The sequence below is a fragment of the Vipera ursinii genome (assembly GCF_947247035.1).
Source record: "Vipera ursinii genome assembly, chromosome: 15".
NCBI classification, from domain to species: domain Eukaryota; kingdom Metazoa; phylum Chordata; class Lepidosauria; order Squamata; family Viperidae; genus Vipera; species Vipera ursinii.
In genome coordinates this window covers 4,925,120-4,947,387 of record NC_139528.1, presented here as the reverse complement: position 1 = coordinate 4,947,387, position 22,268 = coordinate 4,925,120, and the positions used below count along the sequence as shown (strand labels likewise).

Genomic DNA, 22,268 nt, shown 5'->3' with positions numbered 1-22,268 from the left:
GGTTTGTAAGTCCAGTTTAGCTCAATGGGAAAAGGGCTCTCTCTCGCATTTTACACAAAGCCAGGATTAATGTGCGACCTGAGCCACTGGGGGCGTTGTTACCTTTTAAACCCATTTTTTTTAACCCAGTGATTTTTTTATTTTTTTACTGTTTAATCTATTTTTTTTAACCCAAGGTATTTTTTTTAACATTTAGTCAATGTTCTTTTTTAAACCATGGTATTTTTTCACGTTTGACACCCCTGATCTAATGTATCTTTTATTTTTAAGTGGATAAAAAGATAAAGGTAAAGGTTCCCCCGCACACGCGTGCTAGTCGTTTCCGACTCTAGGGGCCGGTGTTCGTCTCCGTTTCCAAGCTGAAGAGCCAGCGCTTGTCTGAGGACGTCTCCGTGGTCATGTGGCCGGCATGACTAGACGCCAAAGGCGCACGGAACGCTGTTACCTTCCCACCGGAGTGGTCCCTATTTTTCTACTTGCATTTTTACGTGCTTTCGAACTGCTAGGTTGGCAGAAGCTGGGATGAGTAACAGGCGCTCACTCTGTTACGCGGCACTCGGGATTCGACCCGCCAAACCGCCGACCTTCTGATCGACAGGCTCAGCGTCCTAACCCACTGAGCCACCGCGTCCCTTTTTAAGTGGATAGACAATGGCTAATATGATGATGATGATGACTCTACTTTTTTCTAACCTATTGTAACACACTATCCTGACTTAACATCAAAGGTAAATTTTCAGCCGTCATGGCTTAGTCAATAAAACCAGGGCATAAACTATGCTTTAGCAGAATGAACGTGGTATCATAAACCTAGTTTATAGTTTCTTAGCTTATTCAACCTGACTAATAGGGTTCAGGCAGGGAAGCAGGCTTAAAAAAATATTACTGTCTTAGCAAGAGGACATTTTGCACAGATGAAACTTTAGCAGGAAAAATTCCCCTGCTAAACATATTAACGTATTAATAACATTGTGATGTTAACGTATAATTTATTATATTACCATCCAGGGTGACACGTTGCGAGATCTGTAAGCAGCCCCCTCTTTGGGTCACCAGTGTCTGATTGGAGATTATATCTGGGGATCGAGAAAAGACAGGTAAGCCACTTGTGAACCCAGGCAGTCCTCGATTTACGACGGTTCATTTAGTCACCGTCGAAAGTGACAGCAGCATTGTGAGAAAAAAAAGGTGACTTCTGAAGCATTTTTCACATTTTTCATCACGTGATCAAAAATCAGATGCTTGTGACGCCTGCCGTATCCTGGGGGGAATCCCCCCTTTGCCATCTTCCGACAAGCCAAGTCAAGGAACAACCGTGTGACTAATTTTAACAACTGCAGGGATCCCCTTAACGGTGGCAGCAGGACAGGTCATAAAAACGGGGCCGAACCCACTTCGCAAACCTTTCGTTTAGCCGCAGAAATTTTGTCGGTCGTAAGTCAAGGACCACCTGTGGCATATTTAGAAAGGGAGAAATTTAAAAAAAAATTAATTTAGAAAAAGCTGGCACCCTTTAAAAAAGCGAGGAACAAGAGAGCAGCGACTGTACGGGTGTGTAATCTTTGCGCAGCAGAGATGCTGAATTAAAAAATGTCCCTTTTTTTCATCCAGATAAGGAAGGTTGTGTTGTTGTGGGGTTTTTTTTTTCTTTCTCCTCTGCCCCTCAGAAGACCGCCCCCCCCCTCCGGCCAGCTGTTCTCCTTAGAAGCCAGCAAGGAGTAAAAAAGTTGTTCCTGATATAAGAATAACCCTGAGGATTTGCAATAAACACAGAGGGGGATAAATAGGCACCATATCGCAGCCGTCCCCGGAACAGCGAAAAGGAATTTACGGAGTTGGTGCATCGCCCAGATTGTCCAGGAACAATCAGGCGATGTTTGGGATCGGGGCAAGGTCTGATGACCCGAAGGGCGGGTGGGAATTTCGTGTATAGTCTAGACTAGAGCAAGGCTTCTCCCTTTTGGCTACGTTAAGATGGGTGGATTTTAACACTCAGGACTCCCCAGCCAGTATGCTTTATGATAGGTGAGTTTCATAACCGCATTGGGACCTTGGAGGTCATCTAGTCCAACCCCTTTCTCAAGCAGGAGACCCTATACTATTCCGGACAAATGGCTGTCCAGTCTCTTCTTTAAAACCTCCAGTGTTGGAGCAACCCACAACTTCTGGTGGCAAGCCGTTCCACTGGTTTAATTGTCCTCCTCACTGTCAGGAAATTCCTCCTTAGTTCCAGGTTGCTTCTCTCCTGGATTAGTTTCCATCCGTGGCTTCTTGTCCTGCCTTCAGGGCCTTTGGAGAACAGCTTGACCTCCTCTTCTCTGGCGCAGCGCCTCAAATATTGGATCACGTCACCCCAATCCTTTTTTTTTTCATTCCCCTAGACTAAACATACCCAATTCCTGCAACCGTTCTTTGTACGTTTTGGCCTCCAGACCTTTAATCGCCTTTGTTGCTCTTCTCTGCACTCTTTCTAGAGTCTCAACATCTTCTTTTTTTATCGTGCTGACCAAAACTGGATGCCGGATTCCAAGTGTGGCCTCGCCCAGGCCTTGTAAAGCGGTATTAACACTTCACGTGATCCTGATTCGATCCCTCTGTTAATGCAGCCTAGGATTGCGTTGGCTTTTTTGGCACCTGCAGTGCACGGCTGGCTCATACTGAAGTGCTGGTCTAACTAGGACTAACTAGATCCCTTTTCCTAATTATTGCTGTTGAGCCAGGTGCCACTTATTATTCTATACCTGTGCATTCGGCTTTCCTGGCTGCAAGCCTCAGTCGCCCCTTTTTAATTCGTTTTGTGCTTGGCTAAAGCAAAGCAGAAACGGAACAGTTTTCTGTGGGGGCCCCAGGAAATACAACTGTTGGGTTGAAATTCTCAGTTTCCCAAATGCATAATAGTTAGGATTTTCTCTGCTTCTCTAAACATATCTGGCTGAAGCATCTGGAGATCAGCCCAAAGACCCGTAGACAGGGCTTTTTTTGTCATAGAACGCCTAGAACGGAGTTCTGGCACCGTTTTTGGATGGAACCTTGTAGGGTAGGCAAGGCGGGTTGTATGACATGTGTGAGTTCCGGCACCTTTTTCTTTTACAAAAAAAGCACTGCCCGTAGATATGGGAAGACTGCATTTCCCAGAGTTCCTCGCTCGAGACCAAAGGAGCCAAGAGCCCTGGGAAATAATAGTTTCCACCAACTTCGCCTGGCTTTGCCCAAACCGCCGTTCCAGCTCTGGGGACTTCTGCTCCCAGAATTCTCTCGCAGCAAACATGCTGGAGGGGCGAGACCACATCGTTTGCCCAACGCTGATTTAGACGTTTCCCAGGCTGAATTGCAGCTTAAAAACCGGATAGACGCAAAAGCTGGATCCGTTATGCAGGGGAAAAAAGCAGAAGTGAGCATTTTGTACCGACTATTCGATGTAATCAAAATGGATGGTTGTGGTTTAATGCCCCAAAACAGAAGGGTAGTGCTTTTTAAATTCTCCAAGCAAGCAGCCAGCAAAGTGTAGGCTATCTTCCGGTGTGAGAAAGGACACTCTTGGTACGCTCGTGCGCACTCTTATGAGTCAACCTCCTTGCGACATGTTTAACCACTGTTGGACTGAATCTGGTCCATTTTTTTCTGGTTTTGCATCATCGGCTAGTTGGGGTCATGAAGGACAGGTAGTCCTCGACTTACGATCACAGTTGTTAACTGAATTTTGCCCCATTTTACAACCTTTCTTGCTGCAGTTGTTAAATGAATCTGGCTTCCCCATGGACTTTGCTTGTCAGGGGGTGGCAAGGATCACGGCCGTAAGTCACCTTTTTCCCCCCATTCCGTTGTAACCTTGACTGGTCGCTAAATGAACTGTTGTAAGTCAAGGACTCTCTGTAGCAAATCCTCAGGGTTATTCTTATATCACTTTGATTCTGTTGGGATGGCCTGTCTGAGGAAAAAAGACTTGAAATCCTTCAGTGTCATTGACAATCTTAACCGGTAGGAATGTTGTGAGGGAAAACAAATTTAAGTAAGAATTTCAAAATAGGATCTATGATAAGGCAAATCAAAACGATCATTTCAGAAAAGAGGTTTTAGGTCAGTCTGCTTGTTGTTTGCAGAAAGATTAGAGAAAATGTCTCCGTTTCATTGTTATCTGTCCAAATGACAAGAATCGTATTAATTCAAGGGTGGCAAAAGAGAACATTTTGGAAGGAGAGAACACAAGGCGTCAGGTGGACTATACAAAACGATACATAAACTGTTATATAATAGTTTATATATAATTATATAACTATTATATAACAAATTATATAAAATGACCGTTATCGATTGCTTTTTTTTTAAAGATAAACACGAGGTTTACCAAACATTAATGAAACATATTTAAAAAAACAACCATCAACCCACTTTGATTCAAGATTTGCAGGCTGGGCGACTGCATCGGCTACCACCTTTGGCGAGCTTGGGGAAATGTGTCGTGCGAACGCCTGGACTCCTGAAATTTAGAGGTCAGCCCTGGCGCAGGAATCCCATTGGGGGTCTTGTGGGGGAGGGGGGAGATGCCAGACAGAGGAGAAGCCAGGAAGGGGCAGAGGGACACTTACGGAGGGGCTGTGCCCCGATGGAGGGGTCCAGAGACCGCCTTCTTTCGTTGGCCCACTCTTCTCGCACCTGGCGGGTCATGCTGGACGTCAGCCGGGGTGGGTGGTCTAAGCGGAGCTGCTGGCCCATCACCGCTCTCGCTCGCTGGAGGATTTGCTCCCGACAGCTGTGGGGGATATAATCCACAGGAGATCAGCCAGAGGGGTGGAACAAAATTTGGGGTGCTGGAAAGAGGGGGTGAAGACGGAGGCCTCCCGATTTTCTCTCGGGTGACGTTACTGCAGAGGCCGCAGCTGCTTCTTGCCTCGGAGGGCAGAAGGGAATAAACGAAGAATCTCTCTGTCTGTCTCTCTCCCACATCCATCCATCCATCCATTATCTATACATATATCATCTCTATCTGTCTGTCTATTAATCCTCTATCTCCATTATCCATCCATCCATCCATCCATCCATCCATCCATCCATCTATCTTATCTATCTATCTCTCCATTATTCATCCATCCATCCATCCTGTTATCTATACATACATATCTATCTATCTATCTGTCTGTCTGTCTGTCTATCTATCTATCATCTATCTATCTATCTATCTATCTATCTATCTATCTATCTATCCATCCATCCATCCTCTATCTCCATTATCCATCCATTCATCCATCTATCCTATTATCTATACATACATGTCTATCTATCTAATAATAATAATAATAATAATAATAATAATAATAATCTATCCATCCATCCATATCTATCTTATCTATTTATCCATCTCTCTATCCTGCATCTCCATTATTTATCCATCCATCCATCCTGTTATCTATACATACATCATGTCTGTCTGTCTGTCTGTCTGTCTGTCTGTCTATCTATCTATCTGTCTGTCTGTCTGTCTGTCTGTCTGTCTGTCTATCTATCTATCTATCTATCATCTATCCTCTATTTCCATTATTCGTCCATCCATCCATCCTATTATCTATACATACATGTCTATCTTTCCATCCATCCATCCATCCATCCATCCATCCATCCATCCATCCATCCTCTACAGTATTTGCATCATGTATCCACCCATCCACTATCTATCAAATTTTGAAACCATCCATCTCCCTCACAGTGGGACATTGGGCTGTGTACAGATAAAATATGAAAGCCAAAAAACAAAAAACCAAACCCCAAACCAGAATATCAACGTTTTAAAAGAGGCGAGAATGATTAAAATACAAACGTTAATAGTTTTTAAGTTTTCTGCACGCTGCAGATTCTTCCAGGCAGAGACGCGCAGGGGCAGGATCCTGTTAGGAACAGGGCAAACCGGCTCCTTGAAGGCCAAGAGGTGCACGAGTGGGTACCATCTCCCATCAGCCTTTGCAAATCATTACCCTTAGGGGGGGTGGGGTTTACTTTCCCCACCTGTGCGTGATGGGTGGTGTAGTCTGCCGGCTCCCAAATTCCTCCGGCCCCTCAAAAACCCCTTTGGAAAAAAGCGACCCGCCCTTCCCTTACCTCCATCATGACAGTGCCTTCTCCCCATCCTCCCAGTTTCCAAACGTGCCCAGAACATTCCCCCCCCCCGCCAAAACAGATCTGTCCCAACCTCACTTCTCCCCCCCAAAAAAGCTCTAGATAAGCCGATCCACGATACCTACCCCCAATTCTCACCCACCCACCCCAGTTCAGGGGTGCCTCTTGTCTTTGCAACAGAGCTTTCGAGTCACCCGAGACTTTCCTGGGAGACTTGAACCCAGCTCCTTCCCAGCCGGCCCTCAACCAAGCCTGCCTCATTCCAGGCTCCCCGGCATTTGGAGGGGCGGAGAGGGAGTGTGAGTGTGTGTGTGTGGGGGGGGCCTGCCGTGAAGCCTTACCTTTCGTTGAGAGTCAGGGCAGAAAACTGGGGGCTCTGCTCTCCTGCGGGGTCTTTCTCCCGGAGGTCATCGGAGGCGGCCCCGGGGCACCCTGTGGCCAGCCAGAGGTGAAGGAGGAAGAGGAGGAACATGGCAGCGGGAAGAGACGGGGGAGCCTCGGGGCTGTCGGACTGGGCACAGGTGGGCACCGAAAGCGCCAAGCTGAATCTTAGGTGTCGCCTGCTGAGCAGGGATGCGAAAGGACGGTGGGAACAGACTTTTATCTCTCTCTCTCTCTCTCTCTCCCCCAGGCCTGCGGTGACCTTGGCATTTTTCACGCCTCATCCCCCGAAGCCAGCGAGTGCAGAAGGAGAGTCGGGTGCCAGCTCTGCGGTCCTCAGGGGGTGGGGTGGGGGCACAGCCAGGCATTCTTGCCACCCCCTGGGACCCTCCCTCTTTTTCTCCCTCCCACCGGGTGGCCTCCCTGCCTTCCTGCTTGGAACGACCAGGGTTTTGCACCCGGGACTGCCAGCCTCTCAAATGGGAGAAGACCACTTGGGAATGGGGGGGGCGGGGAAAGGGGGGGCCCCAGGGAGGCGGAGAGGGTGCCTCTGAACTCGAGCAGGGTGCGTGATAAAACCTGGCCCCCGAAGGAAGCGTCAGCACGGGTGGGTGGGTGGGTGGGGAGAATTCTATAGAAGGCAGAATAACAGAGCTGGGAAGGGAGCTGGGAGGTCTTCTAGTCTGACCCCTTGCTCAAGGAGGAGACCCTGTCACATTCGGGACAAATGGTTGTCCAATCTCCTCCAGGGATGGAGCCCCCACAACTTCTGGTGGCAAGCCGTTCCACTGATCCAATTGTTCTGTTAGGAAGTTCCTCCTTAGTTCCAGGTTGCTTGTCTCCTTGATGAGTTTCCGTCCGTTGCTTCTCGTCCTGCCTTTCAGGGGCTTTGGAGAAGAGCTTGACTGCCTCTTCTTTGGGGCAGCCCCTGAGAGATTGGAAGGCTGCTCTCATGCTACCCCTGGTCCTTCTCTTCGTTAAGACTAGACGTACCCAATTCCAGCAACCGTTCCTTATGTGTTTTAGCCTCCAGTCCCCTGATCATCTTTGTTGCTCTTCTCTGCACTCTTTCCAGAGTCTCAACCTCTTTTTTTGTATCGTGGTGACCAGAACTAGACGTCGTTTGGCCTCCCCAGTGCATCCTGTCCTCAGCATTTTATCTTTTTTTAAAAAAATCCCATTTATATCCCGCCCTTCTCCGAAGACTCAGGGCGGCTTACAGTTTAAAGCACAAATTAATGTGCTTAGCAATCTTCAGTGGCATCGGAACAATTTTATTAAAAAAGGGAATGTTTCTGGGCATAAGCAGAGTACACACATACACACCATCTTGCTCACAACCCTCTTTTTGTTTTTTTCATCTGAGACAAAGATGTAGGGGAAAAAAAATCTTATGTGGTTTACGACGGTTGAATTTATTTATCTACTGATTTTCAGCCCCAATCTAACATGTCTCTGTCCAGATCCTTGGAACCGTGAGGACTAGCAGCTTCATTCCCTTCCAGAGGGACAGGAGCATAAATCCTGCAGAAGAAGGATCCGTGTGGAATCCTTCATTTCTCTAGGAATGGCTGGGAATGCCACGAACAAACCATGGCTTATGCAGGTTAGAAGTCAGCAGAAGGGAGATGGGGAAGAGCGAAGGCACGGATGGGATGCTTCTTCGTTTCGTTAGCCAGACCCTTGTGGTGATGACTGACGGCAGGAGTCGCATCAAACCCAGAGAAGCAAAAGAAGCGTTAGCTCCTTAGAGGATGCGGAACGATTGTGGTTTCCAAAGCAAAAGAAGGAAAGAAAGAAAGAAAGAAAGAAAGAAAGAAAGAAAGAAAGAAAGAAAGAAAGAAAGAAAGAAAGAAAGAAAGAAGGAAGGAAGGAAGGAAGGAAGGAAGAAGGAAGGAAGGAAGGAAGGAAGGAAGGAAGGAAGGAAGGAAGGAAGGAAGGGGGAAGGAAGGAAGGAAGAAAAGGAAGGAGGGGAGGGAAGGAAGGAAGGAAGAAAGAAAGAAAGAGGGAAGGAAGAGGAAGAAAGAGGGAAGGAAGGAAGGAAGAAAGAAAGAAGATGAGGGAGGAAGGAGGGAAGGAAGGAAAGGAAGAATGAAGGAAAAAAGAATTGAAGGAGGGAAGGAAGAAAGGAAAGGAAGGGAGGGAAGGGAGGGAGGGAGGGAGGAAGGAAAGAAGAAGGAAGGATTGAGGGAGGGAGGGAAGGAAAGAAAAGAGGAGGAAAATACAAGAAAAGAAGAACAGATTGGGGAGGGAAGGAAGGAAGGAAGGAAGGAAGGAAGGAAGGAAGGAAGGAAGGAAGGAAGGAAGGAAGGAAGGAAGGAAGGAAGGGGTCACGTGTTTCCCCTTTGGGCCACCTCCTGACCAGCCAAGTCGATGGAGGAAGCCCGATTCCCTTCACAACCGCGTGACTCACTTAACGACCGCGGCGATTCCCTTAACAACGGCGGCCAGGAAGGTCGTCAAACAGGGCCCAACCCGCTTAACAAACGCCTCCCTCCGGGGGGGGGGGGGGAAAGAAAGGAAATTTGGGCTCCTCTGCGGTCTCGGTAAGTCCGGCACTACCTTTTCCTTTATTTCTGAAACGAAGAGAGTAAACCTCAGGAGAAACAGCCTCTTCCTCTCCTCCTCCTCCTCCTCTTCCTCCCTTGCCCCCCCCTCCTCCAGGCCAGACATTCCTCCCAAATAAGAGACCTCGGGTCTCCCAGCTATAAATATCCCCCCCCAGGTCCATGGGAGGAATGTTTGAACGTGGAGGGAGCTTGGAAAGCCGGGTTGGGGGGGGGGAGAAAGCACCCATCCCCTGCCAGAGATTAGCGCTCTCACAAACAGCCTCTTTGGCACCTGTGTCCAAGGTCCCCACATCAAAGTTCTCCAGATGGGGGTGGGTGGGTGGGTGGGTTTGGCGCATCGATGGGCTGCAGCCCAGAGGACAGGACGGGGAGGGTGTGTGTGTGTGTGTGTGTCCCCTTTGAAGATAAGAACCCCAGCCCTGATTTGGCCGGAGGGCTGGTGGTGCCGTTCTCCGGCCTTTGATGTTGCGGCACCCGCCCAGGTAGGAATGCCAGCATCTTCCAGTCAAGGCGATGTGGGGTGTTGGCCGTCTCTTTAGAACAGAGAACAAAGCACCTTAGGGGATGGAGGGGGGAGGACCTCCGAGGTCTTCTAGTCCAGCCCCTTGGTCTTTTTTTTACCACTCTGGTCTTCTTCTTTTTTTTTTGGAGAAACCTCCGGGGATGGAGCAGCCACGACTCCTGGAGGCGAACTGTTCCCCTCGGTCTCACTGCCAGGAAATTGCTCCTTAGCTCCAGGTTGAATCTCTCCTGGATTAATCTCCCTCTTTTCATCCTGCCCGCAGGAGCTTTGGAGAGTGACTTCTCTGTGACAGTCCCTCAAAGTAACAGAATAACTGAGGAACGGAGTTGTCAGGGACCTTGGAGGTCTTCTAGTCTGACCCCGCTGCTTGAGGAGGAGACCCCCATTCCATTCCAGACAAGCAGCTGTCCAAATCTTTGCGTAAAAACCTCCAGTGATGGAGCACCCACAATTTCTGGGGGGCAAGTTGTTGCGCTGGTTCATTGTCCTCACTGCCAGGAAGTTACGCCTTAATTCCAGGTTGCTTCTCTCCTTGATTAGCCTCCGTCCGTTGTTTCTTGTCCTGCCTTCTGGGGCTTTGGAAAATTGCTCCATCACCCCGTCTTTGTGGCAGGGCCCTCAAATATTGAGACACTGCTATCGTGTCACACCCCCAAAAAATCCTTCTCTTCTTTAGGCTAGAGTAGACTAGTCTGGGATGCGGTGGCTCAGTGGGTTAGGACGCTGAGTTTGTCGATCAGAAGATCAGCAGTTTGGCGGCTCGAATCCCGAGTGCCGCGTAGCAGAGTGAGCGCCTGTTACTCGTCCCAGCTTCTGCCAACCTAGCAGTTTGAAAGCACGTAAAAACGCAAGTAGAAAAATAGGGACCGCTCCGGTGGGAAGGTAACAGCGTTCCGTGCGCCTTTGGCGTCTAGTCATGCCGGCCACATGACCACGGAGACGTCCTCGGACGAGCGCTGGCTCTTCGGCTTTGAAACGGAGATGAGCACCGGCCCCTAGAGTCGGAAACGACTAGCACGCACGTGCGGGGGAACCTTTTACCTTTTTAGACTAGTCTACGCAATACGTCCTGGATGACTGGATGGATCTTCATCGACGTATTGCAATGCACTTTGCGGAAGAGAACACACACACACACACACCGAGGTTGGTGTAGCAGGAATTAGTAATTCCAACAACCTTTTGCCCGCTGGCTTGCTGTAACGGGTGAAGCTGCTCCGATCACGTGAAGCTTCTAGTACTACTTTACAACGCCTTGGTAAGACCACACTTGGAACACTGCATCCAGTTCTAGTCACCACAATACACACACCAAAAAAAGATGTTGAGAGTCTGGAAAGAGGGCAGAGAAGAGCAGCAAAGATGATTAGGGGGCTGGAGGGTACAACGTAAAGAACGATTGCAGGGATTGGCTATGGCCTAATTTAATGAAAAGAAGGAGGAGGGGGGGACATGATAACGGGGTTCCGGTACTTTTTTTGTTTTGTTTTTAATTCCATTTATATCCCGCCCTTCTCCGAAGACTCAGGGCAGCTTACAAACTTAGCAGTAGCCTTCATTCTATGTATATGCCTGAATAGAATAGAATAGAACAAAACAGAACAGAACAGAATAGAATAGAATAAGAGATGAATGGAATGGAATGTTTTATTTATTTTATTTAATTCCATTTATATCCCGCCCTTCTCCGAAGACTCAGGGCGGCTTACAAGCTTAGCAGTAGCCTTCATTCTATGTATAGGCCTGCTTGTTAGGGCTTTCGCCCCCCCTCCCCCAAGCGGCATTTTTCCTTCCGGCGCGATCTCAAAACATTCTTTTTTGAACAAGCTGGCCTGGTCTGACGGGATGGGGTTGGGTTTTTAAAACTAGTTTTAACTTTAATATGTATTGATTTTATGGGCATGATGTTTAATGGCTTTTTAATTTTTGTATTCGATTTTTATTGTGTATTGCCCTGTTCACCGCCCTGAGTCCTTCGGGAGAAGGGCGGTATAGAAATCAAATTATTATTATTATTATTATTATTATTATTATTATTATTATTATTATTATTATTATTATTATTATTATTATAAAGTCAGCTTATTGCCCCCAACAATCTGGGTCCTCATTTTACCTACCTCGGAAGGATGGAAGGCTGAGTCAACCTTGAGCCTGGTGGGACTCGAACCTGCACTAATTGCAGGCAACTGGTGTTACTTGAGGGGCTGCCCCAAAGAAGAGGGAGTCAAGCTATTCTCCAAAGCGCCTGAAAGCAGGACAAGAAGCAACGGATGGAAAACTAATCAAGGAGAGAAGCAACCTAAGAACTAAGGAGAAATTTCCTGACAGTGAGAACAATTAATCGGCAGAACAACCTGCCTCCAGAAGCTTCAACACTGGAAGTTTTTAAGGAGAGAGTGGACAGCCATTTGTCCGAAATGGTATATAGGGTTTCCTGCCTGAGCAGGGGGTTGGACTAGATGACCTCCGAGGTCCCTTCCGGCTCTGTTATTCTATGTTGTACGGATGAGCAGCCAAAGGTCTCCAACTAAAAACAAAAATGAATCCAGTTGCGACGACTCAAATTTTCGGACAGCCCAAATCTTCATCCACATTTGTCAGAGACATTTTTTATTTATTTATTTATTGTTCATGCTCCGATTGACTGATTTAGCCACGACTGCAAACGTTCCAAAAGCTTTTTACAAAGAAGAGAAGGGAAGCAGGCTGCAAGGCTTTTGAGAGCAAGGGCTAAAATTCACACCTCGCCTTCCTGTCAAGTTGCGGGTTTTCCCCTCCACGCCCCCCCCAAAGTCTTCGTCTTTCTTTCCATCTCTTGTCAATACTTTCACAACGAAGCCAGAGGCAACAAGAGGGACCCACAATGTGGCTGGCCAACCTCACGGCTTGCTTGATGCTATGGGCCGCGTGGATGTCTGCTCTTCATGCCAACTTTACCCTTCCTTCAGAGCCGGGCATGGTGAGGAGAGCCCCGTAGAGAAAGGGGATAGGGGGGGTGGTCAAAAGGAGGGAGCGAAATGGCTGTAATTGTGAAATGATCTCACGAGGTCGATGGATCATTAAGGTGCTTCCAAGTGAAAGGCATCACGCAAAGCTTTATTTAACGATAAAGTAAATAGAAAGAGTTTCCTGGCATGGAGCCCTCCATGCCAGGATTATAAGCTAGCAGAAGAACAAACAGAGAGCAAGCAAGCATAGCATAGCTGGACTAGACTAGACTAGAAACGCAACTAGAAGAAAGAGCAGCCCCTTGAGCAGAGGTATTTATGGGGGGTCTCAGTCCCTCCCTAACCATAAAACTCTCTCGCCAATGGGGCTGCAGGGGCCGGGGACCCCTGACCCATCAATGGAAGCAAAGAAGCCTCTTTGCTCCCATCTGATGACCTTTTTGGGGAACTGCCAATGGCTGGCACAAAACATCTAACAGTAATTTAGTTCCCCCCCCTTCTCTGGCCACCATTGCAACTTACCTTTTTGATAACAGCTTAATAATAGCTTGCTGTGCAGAAAACAATAGAACAACAGACCCTTGGAGGTCTTCTAGCCCAACCCCCTGCTCAAACCGAAACCTTATACCATCCCAGACAAATAGCTCTCCGATCTATTCTTAAAAACCTCCAGTGATGGAGCAACCCCAACTTCTGGTGGCGAGCTGTTCCACTGGTTAATTGTTCTCACTGTCAGGAAGATTCTCCTTAGTTCCAGGTTGCTTCTCTCCTTGGATTAGTTTCCATCTGTTGCTTCTTGTCCTGCCTTCGGGTGCTTTGCAGACTAGGTTGATCTCTTCTTCTCGGAGACAGCCCTTCAAATATTGCAAAAAAAAAAGGCTATCTCTCACACCCCAAGCCTTCTCTTCCTTCGGCTAAAAACACACCTAGTTCTCTTAACTATTCATCATACGGTTTAGCCTCCAGTCCCCTGACAGAATAACAGAATTTTTGGAAGGGACCCTTGGAGGTCGTCTAGTCCAACCTCCAGGAGACCCTAGACCATTTCAGACAAATGGTTGTCCAGTCTCTTCTTAAAGACCTCCAACGTTGGAGCACCCACAACTTCTGGAGGCAAGCCGTTCCCCTGGCTAAGTGTTCTCTCTGTCGGGAAATGTCGCCTTAGTTTTAGTTTCTACATCTCTCTTGGATCCACAGATGTGCTCGATAGATTAGCGATGTTTGGATTTTCTCCTGAGCTTTCGGGTGACTCTCCATACGAGTGGAGCGAGAGGAGTTACCTTTGGTTTTATTTGCAGACTGGAAAGTGCAGGCTGCTTAACCGATCGGTAGAATGACGGAGAATGCTGTTCGGTTTCCAGGGCTATAATAAATGAGCTGCAGAGAAAAATCTAAAAGAAATTCTTGAGCAGCCTGAGAATAAAGTAGAAAAACAGAAGCCTCTTTAGCCCAGGAGAGAAACATGGCCGGAACTGCCAGACAGGCTCTGCATTCAACCGAGGCTCACTTCACTGTATGATGACACCTTCCCCAGCTTTCTCCCTCATCTTTCCTTTTCCCTAATTTCCCCAGAAATATACAAGAGAGTTAACGAGGCTAATTGCATAGAGGGACCAGCTACGGTAGCACTGCATTTGCAGAAAACAAAAAAAAAATCAGGCTGCAAAGGGCGACTTGCCTTTGCCATATTTTCATTCTGACGTGGGTTAGCACTTTTATGTTCTATATTTTAATCGAGATGGAGCTGACTGAGAAGTTCCAGGATTTTATGGTGAAATTCAGCAAGAGCTACAACAGCCAAGAAGGTACGCAATGTATATTCATTCCCACTTCTCCGTCTGTACCCCGAATCGTAAAACTAGCCCAAGAAATGGGGTTCTGATAAATCATAGAAGAGGTTGAATCTAGCCATGTTTTGGGGCATGTGTGAATGCACTGGCCACGACTTGAATAAGAGGAGAAGCAGATCTGAGCCCATCAAGGTAAGTATGTCAATCTGGAGCCCTCTAGAACAGCGGGCCTCTCAAACCTGACAGTTGGAAGATGCATGAACTTCAGCTCCCAGAATTTCCCAGGCGAACTGCTGGCAGGGGAATTCTGGGCATTGAAGCCCACCCCTCTTAAAGCATGCTGGCAGGGGGATTCTGGGAGTTGAAGCCCACCCATCTTAAAGCATGCTGGCTGGGGAATTCTGGGAGTTGAGATCCAGTAGTGTTAAAGCCTGCTAGATGGGGGATTCTGGGAGTTGAAGTCCACCTATCTTAAAGCATGCTGGCTGGGGAATTCTGGGCATTGAAGCCCACCCCTCTTGGCAGGGGGATTCTGGGAGTTGAAGCCCACCCATCTTAAAGCATGCTGGCTGGGGAATTCTGGGAGTTGAGATCCAGTAGTGTTAAAGCCTGCTAGATGGGCGAATCTGGGAGTTGAAGCCCACCCATCTTAAAGCACGCTGGCTGGGGAATTCTGGGAGTTGAGATCCAGTAGATCCAGTAGTGTTAAAGCCTGCTAGATGGGGGATTCTGGGAGCTGAAGTCCACCTATCTTAAAGCATGCTGGCAGGGGGATTCTGGGAGTTGAAGTCCACCCCTCTTAAAGCATGCTGGCTGGGGAATCCTGGCAGTTGAAGCCCACGCCTCTTAAAGCATGCTGGCAGGGGGATTCTGGGAGTTGAAGCCCACCAATCTCAAAGCTGCCAAGTTTGGAAAACACGGCTCTAAAAGAATCAAATGTTAGCTGTGTTAATTGTCATCTGTCCAGCTGCAAATGAGAAGCATTTCTGGGCATTCCATGAGCTAATATAAAATTATTTGGACTCCTGAGGGGTGAATTACCGGGGGGGGGGCACGAAAAGGATTTGGCTACAAGATTTTGCAATTCCTGCTTTTCTGGAATGGTTTTCTGGCTTCCCAGCCTAGAAATATTAAAACGCAGCTCCCCGGGAAGCAGGAAAACACCCAAACCAGGGTCTAATATCAGCTAAACACACACATTTGTAACGAAGTGGGGTTTTCTGCTCCCTGCCCCTTTGATTTCTTGCCCTAGAGATGATTCACCGCTTCAAGGTCTTTGCACAGAACATGGAAATCAGCCGAGTCTTGCAGGACACTGACTTGGGGACTGCGCAATATGGGATCACCCCTTTCAGCGATGTGACAGGTAACGCAAAAGGGGAAAACGGAACGTTTGATCAGTGGGGGCGATGAAGCTACAATCGAGGATGCAGGGTAACAGAATGCAAGTTGTCCTCAACTTACAGCCGTCGTTCATTTAGTGACTGTTCAAAGTTACAACGGCGCCGAAAAAGGGGGCTTAGGACCGTTTCCCACACTTACAACCGCTGCAGCATCTCCACGGTCATGTGACAAAAATCCACGGAGGGTGTGTGTGTGTGTGTGTGTGTGAAACCTGTTAAGAGAGATTCTGTTATGCTGAAGATCCAAACTGGAAATAGGGAGAGATTTTCTGACCGTGAAAGCAATTAACCAGTGGAACAGCTTTATGGGTGCACCGACCCTGGAGCTTTGAAGAAGACACCGGACAGCCACTTGTCAGAAATGGCTTAGGGTCTCCTGCGTGAGCAGGTTGGACTAGAAGACCTCACAGGTCCCTTCCGGCCTTAGGATTCTTTAAAATAGCGATGGGGAGGCAGTGCCTGAGAATCAGAAGGGAGGGGGTGGTGGTGGCATTCCCACTAAAGCAGCCAGCATCCCTATTTCCTTTGGGGTAAGTGAAATGTGTCGGGTAAACCGCGCAGGTCGAGTTTGCAAATCGCAAAAAGTGAATGTCGACAGCGAGTGCAAGCAAAGACGCGAACTTGGCTTAGTGGTGGGCTGGTGGTGAGCTGAGTGTTCCCGTCCTCGGCAGGTGGGTGGGCCGTCGTGCCGCTGTGGCAAGCAGGATGTTTAGAGATGCGTCTACCACAGGACCCAAGCTCAGTGCAAGGTCTAACCAGCCGAAGTTCAGCCCTGTTGCATCGACACAGAAAGGACACAGAATTAACAGAGATGGAAGGGACCTTGGAGGTCATCTAGTCCAACCCCTTGCTCAGGCAGGAGACCATTTACCAATTCAGACAAAGTGCTGTCCAGTCTCTTTCTTCTTAAAAACTTCCAGTGTTGGAGCATTCACCGCTTCTGGAGGCGGGTTGTTCCACTGGTTAATTGTTCTCACTGTCAGGAAATTTCTCCTTGGTTAGTTTCCATCCGTTGCTTCTTGTCCTGCCTTCGGGCGCTTTGGAGAATAGCTTGACTCCCTCTTCTTTGGGGCAGCCCCTGAGATACTGGAAAAAGCCACCATCTCACCCCAATCCTTCTCTTCCTGAGGTTAAACGCACCTAGTTCTCTTAAGCATTCATTCTGTGGTTTAGCCTCCAGCTGCCTAACAGAACAACAAAATAACAGAAGTGTTGGAAGGGACCTTAGAGGTCTTCTAGTCCAACCCCCTGTTCAAGTAGGATACCCTGTAGCTAATGTTTCTCGAATCAGCCACAATGAGTTTGCCTCACGAGTCACACAGAGCCCGGAGTTTTGATTTCACAAATGCAGCTGGTTGCATTCAGCAAAGCCAGCTTAACTCGCATCAAGCCTTTGCATTTTATTTTCCTTCTGGGGGCTGAGCCCATCCAAAGTAACCCGGTTTGCAATCCTGGCTTAAGCCCAGGCTTGAGGTGGCCCAGCTCAGAAAATGTCCTGAGCTAAACCGAAAGAGAGTCAAATATGTTGTGGGAAGCTGCTGTTATCTCAGCGGCTGGCAGGAAACAGTTTAGGAGTGTTGCTTACACAACGGGTCTTTTGTTTGGGCACGGCAAGCGAGCATTGTGGTTTATAAGCAGCTGTGTGTTATTCACCCTGATTGAAGGGATGACCTGGGGGTTGGGGGGGGGGGGAGAAAGCAATTTGGCTGACACAAAACTCGGTGGAAATACCAAGCAAATGGTCAAAGAAAGTTTAATTCACTACCCTGGAGAATTTTTGCTCAAGGTTTGCAAAGGCTATCAAGCAGAATCAAAAAAAAAAACAAAAAAACCTGGCTTTCTCTTTCCTCACTCCTATTTTGTGAAGGTACACAACACCCAAGGCCGGCCAAACTATCTTGGCAGCCGAGGCTAAAAATTCCACACGGACATCTCCCGCTTTGGGAAAGTAAAAATAGAAAAATTAATAAAAAGAAGGCGGGTCAGGTCTCCTTGGCCTGTTTTAAATGTTTGACTGGGGTGTTTTTAATTGCCACCGGGAAGGCCTTCAGCCTCAACACAAAGGGTCCTTGACTTACAACCATTTGTTTAGTGGGTGCCGATTGCTGGCGGAGAGGTGCTTCAGTTTAAATTGAATTCCACGGCAGGTAGATAGATTTAACCATGGGTCTGGGTTGGGAAGAGGTGAGCGTCCTAGACCGGGCCGAGTCCAAAAATGCCAGGGAATTTCCCGAAGCCCGGCCCTCTGACAAATCGGCTATCCGCAGACATGCAGACATTAACAACGCCTACAGGGTGTGCGAAAGAGACAAGCGACCAGCCCCAAAGAGAAGAAGACTCCAGCGTCTTTCCACCAGTAGCCAGGACCCAGATCAGCCTAGATGAGCTCCACGGTCAACTTCAGACCAATGATCAAGTAATTCAGTGCCCCAGTCAAGAAACTGCCACACACGGCCATTAGTAAACAGCCCAAGCAAAGAATCACCACCACCCAGACAGGCAAGACATCAGAATATAAACTGACGGCCAACTGCGCTCCTTACTAGCACTGATGATGTTCCCTAGTTGGGTCACGAAACGTCTGCAAGAAAACAGCCACGTTCAGAGAGCCCCAAGGACCCCACAGTCGTTCTCCTCCTCCAATTCTCCTCCCTTCTACCACTGATGTCGTTACCTAGTTGGGTCACGAAACGTCTGCAAGAAAACAACCCAGCTCAGAGAGCCCCAAGGACCCCACAGGCCTCCTCCTCCTCCAATTCTCCTCCCATCTAGCACTGATGACGTTACCTAGTTGGGTCACGAAACGTCTGCAAGAAAACAGCCACGTTCAGAGAGCCCCAAGGACCCCACAGTCCTCCTCCTTCTTTCCCCAAACCCCACTCCCTTCTAGCACTGATGACGTTACCTAGTTGGGTCACGAAACATCTGCGAGAAAACAACCCAGCTCAGAGAGCACCAAGGACCCCACAGGCCTCCTCCTCCTCCAATTCCTCTCCCTTCTAGCACTGATGACGTTACCTAGTTGGGTCACGAAATGTCTGCGAGAAAACAACCCAGCTCAGACAGCACCCACCCAGGGACCCCTCATTTCAACCCTGAGCTACGACGGTTCTCCTTCATTGAACAGAACGTGTGTCTTCTTCCCTACGCAGAAAGTGAGTTTGCTAGGAGGTTTGGCAGCCGCGTCTTGCGGGCTGCGCCTGTGGTGCCAACGCAACGACACCACAGCTCCTCGACGTCCTCCAGATTCTGCGACTGGAGAAAGAAGGCTGTGACCGCCGTGAAGGACCAGGTGAGTGTGGGCAGACCAAGCGGCCAGGCTACCTTCTGCAACCACGACAGCCCTAGGATAGCACAGCCACAGTTAGAAATTGGAGGAGGCGGGCCAGATCCTAGTTTAGCGTTTCCAATCTCTTTCCTAGGGAGGCTGCGGATCCTGTTGGGCCTTTGCAGCCGTGTCCAACATAGAGGCCTTGTGGAAGATTCACCGGAATATTAACTGCAGCCTCTCGGTTCAAGGTACGCCGGGTAACGAAAAATGGGGAAGGGAGGGGAGAAAGGAGAGAGAAAAACCACATTTTTCAACCTTGGTAACTTTAAGTTGGGTAGACTTCAATTCCCAGGATTCCTTGCTGGCTAGGGAATTCTGGGAGCTGACGTCCACCCTTCTTAAAGCATGCTGGCTGAGGGATTCTGGGAATTGAAGTCCACCCTTCTTAAAGCATGCTGGCTGAGGGATTCTGGGAATTGAAGTCTACCCTTCTTAAAGCATGCTGGATGGGGAATTCTGGGAATTGAACTCCCCCCTTCTTAAAGCATGCTGGCTGAGGGATTCTGGGAATTGAAGTCCACCCTTCTTAAAGCATGCTGGCTGGGGATTTCTGGAAGTTGAAATCCACCGTTTAAAGGACGCTGGCTGGGGAATTCTGGGAACTGAAGTCCGTGCATTTTAAATTATGCTGGCTGGGGAATTCTACCTATCTTCAGGCATGCTGGCTGAGTTGAAGTCCGCCCATCTTAAAGCGTGCTGGCTGGGGAATCCTGGGAGTTGAAGTCCAGCCATCTTAATACATGCTGGGTGGGGAATTCTGGGAGTTGAAGTCCTCCCTTCTTAAAGCTGTCAAGGTTGAGAAACACTGGGTAGTTCCCGCAATGGTGAAGTGGGGACAGGCTGGGTGGTACAGAGGGCTGACTAATTGGGAACTGGGGGAAGGCAAGTGTTTTCCATCACTATCTGAGAATCTTCTTCGAAATAATCTTTTTCTTTTCCCCCCTTTGGTTCTAGAACTCGTTGACTGCACATATAGTTCCAGAAGTGGCTGTCTCGGTGGCTACGTCTGGGATGCCTTTCAGTTTGTGGTCAACAACAGTACGTAGACACCCCAGTTTGTTGCACTCTTTTACTGCAGCACTTACGTGCGTTCACACAACAGCTCCCCTTCCTTGGACTCTGGGCTACGACTCTGGGCTCAACCCAGGTGGGAGCCTCACAACAAGCCAACCAAGATGGGCCCTGTGTGAATAGGCGGGTGAACTGAACCGGGAGGCAGAGATAAGAAAAGAAAGTAGTTGGAAGGGACCTCCGAGGTCTTCTAGTCTGACCGCCTGCTCGGGCAGGAAACCCTAAGCCATTCAGACAAGTGGCTGGCCAGTCTCTTCTTAAAAACTCCCAGTGTTGGAGCATTCACAGCTTCTGGAGGCAGGTGGTTCCACTGGTTAGTTGTTCTCACTGTCAGGAAATTTCTCCTTAGTTCTAGGTTGCTTCTCTCATTGGTTACTTTCCATCCGTTGCTTCTTATCCTGCCTCCAGGTGCTTTGGAGAAGAGCTTGACTCCCTCTTCTTTGGGGCAGCCCTTGAGATATTGGAAATGCTGCTATCATGTCACCCCAAGGTCTTCTTTTCATTAAAGTAAAAAGTAAAGGTAAAGTTTTCCCCGCACATGCGTGCTAGTCGTTTCCAACTCTAGGGGCCGGTGCTCATCTCCGTTTCAAAGCCGAAGAGCCAGCGCTTGTCCGAGGACGTCTTCCGTGGTCATGTGGCCGGCATGACTGGACGCCAAAGGCGCACGGAACGCTGTTACCTTCCCACCGGAGTGGTCCCTATTTTTCTACTTGCATTTTTACGTGCTTTCGAACTGCTAGGTTGGCAGAAGCTGGGACGAGTAACAGGCGCTCACTCTGCTACGCGGCACTCGGGATTCGACCCGCCAAACTGCCGACCTTCCGATCGACAGGCTCAGCGTCCTAACCCACTGAGCCACCGCGTCCCTTTTCATTAAAGTAGACATACCCAATTCCAGCAACCACAGTTATTTGATGAGCAGCTCGGCTTGCTTGTAGCAACAACCGAGGTCTGGTTTTTGTGCAGCAGCACACTCGTTTGGTTAGTGAATTATATGCATAGTCGTTGAAACAGTTTCAAAGCTGTTGTTTAACTGCCGATGTTAGGAAAAATCCAAAATAGTTAACGGTGATAAAACTTGGCCTTTTTAAAAAAAAAAGTCCTGCTCATCTACCCCTTTCGTGTACATATCCTCTGTTTCTTTTCTAGGTGGATTATCATCCAGCAAGCTTTACCCCTACATGGAGAAAAGCCAGCGCTGCCAGAAATACAAGGGGCGAAAACTAACCAAGATTGATGGTTACAGCATCCTTCAAAGAGATGAGAGACGTAAGTCTTTGGCAAAGGGCTGGATTGAGACTCCTGAATTACCGTATTTTCCGGCGTATAAGACGACCTGGCGTATAAGACGACCCCCCCCCCCAACTTTTGAGACAATTTTCATGGGTTAAAAAGTCGTCTTATACGCCGGAAAATACGGTAGAAGGATCTTGCGAGACGCCGGTTTGCTAAAGATAAAACTTTCTGCAGACGGAAAATTGGAGCGAGAATAAAAACATTTTATCTGCAAGTCTCTTTTACATGTTTTAACAGATTTTCACACGTTTAAACTCGGTTCAGGAAATGCAAGGATTGCATTGAGATGATGCCAAGCCAACAAACCACACAGGGGCTGAATACAGGGAGTCCCTGACTTACAGTCATTTGTTTAGTGACCATTCTGTTACATGTTTTGTGCCAGCCCATGGCAGTTCCCCAAATAGGTCATCAGATGGAGCAAAGAGGCTTCTTTGCTCCCCTGCAGCAGCCCCATTGGCGAGAGAGTTTTATGGCTAGGGAGGGGCCGAGACCCCCCATAAATACCTCTGCCCAGGGGCTGCTTCTTTCTTCTGCTTCTCTTTTCTTTCTTCTCACTTGCATGCATTCTCTATCATACAAGCATGGATGCTTCCATGCCATATAGCTCTTTTTATATAACCTATCGATGAATAAAGCTTCATAATGACTGCATCTCTGCATTCTGCCTATTTCACTTGGAAGCACCTTAACGTCCCATCGATCTCTTGTGAAAGCTGCTTCACACATTCAAAGTTAACAATGGCGCTGAAAAAAACGGCGATTTACAATCAAGCCTTGGGTTTACAACTGTTGTAGCGTTCTCACGGTCACGCGATCAAAATTCGGATGTTTGGCAACTGCT

General features: G+C 48.3%; 1 protein-coding gene across 1 annotated transcript in view; it reads left to right on the top strand.

Moving 5' to 3' along the window:
- Positions 1-12,447: 12,447 nt before the first annotated feature.
- Positions 12,448-22,268, top strand: part of CTSW (cathepsin W) — a 16,640-nt gene continuing 6,819 nt past the window's right edge. Inside the window, exons 1-7 of the mRNA XM_083374801.1 lie at positions 12,448-12,544; positions 14,272-14,338; positions 15,576-15,689; positions 18,879-19,018; positions 19,149-19,245; positions 20,012-20,095; positions 21,278-21,397. Coding sequence (XP_083230927.1) covers positions 12,449-12,544; positions 14,272-14,338; positions 15,576-15,689; positions 18,879-19,018; positions 19,149-19,245; positions 20,012-20,095; positions 21,278-21,397 — 718 coding nt within the window. The 5' untranslated portion in view covers position 12,448. The remainder of the gene's footprint in view (positions 12,545-14,271; positions 14,339-15,575; positions 15,690-18,878; positions 19,019-19,148; positions 19,246-20,011; positions 20,096-21,277; positions 21,398-22,268) is intronic.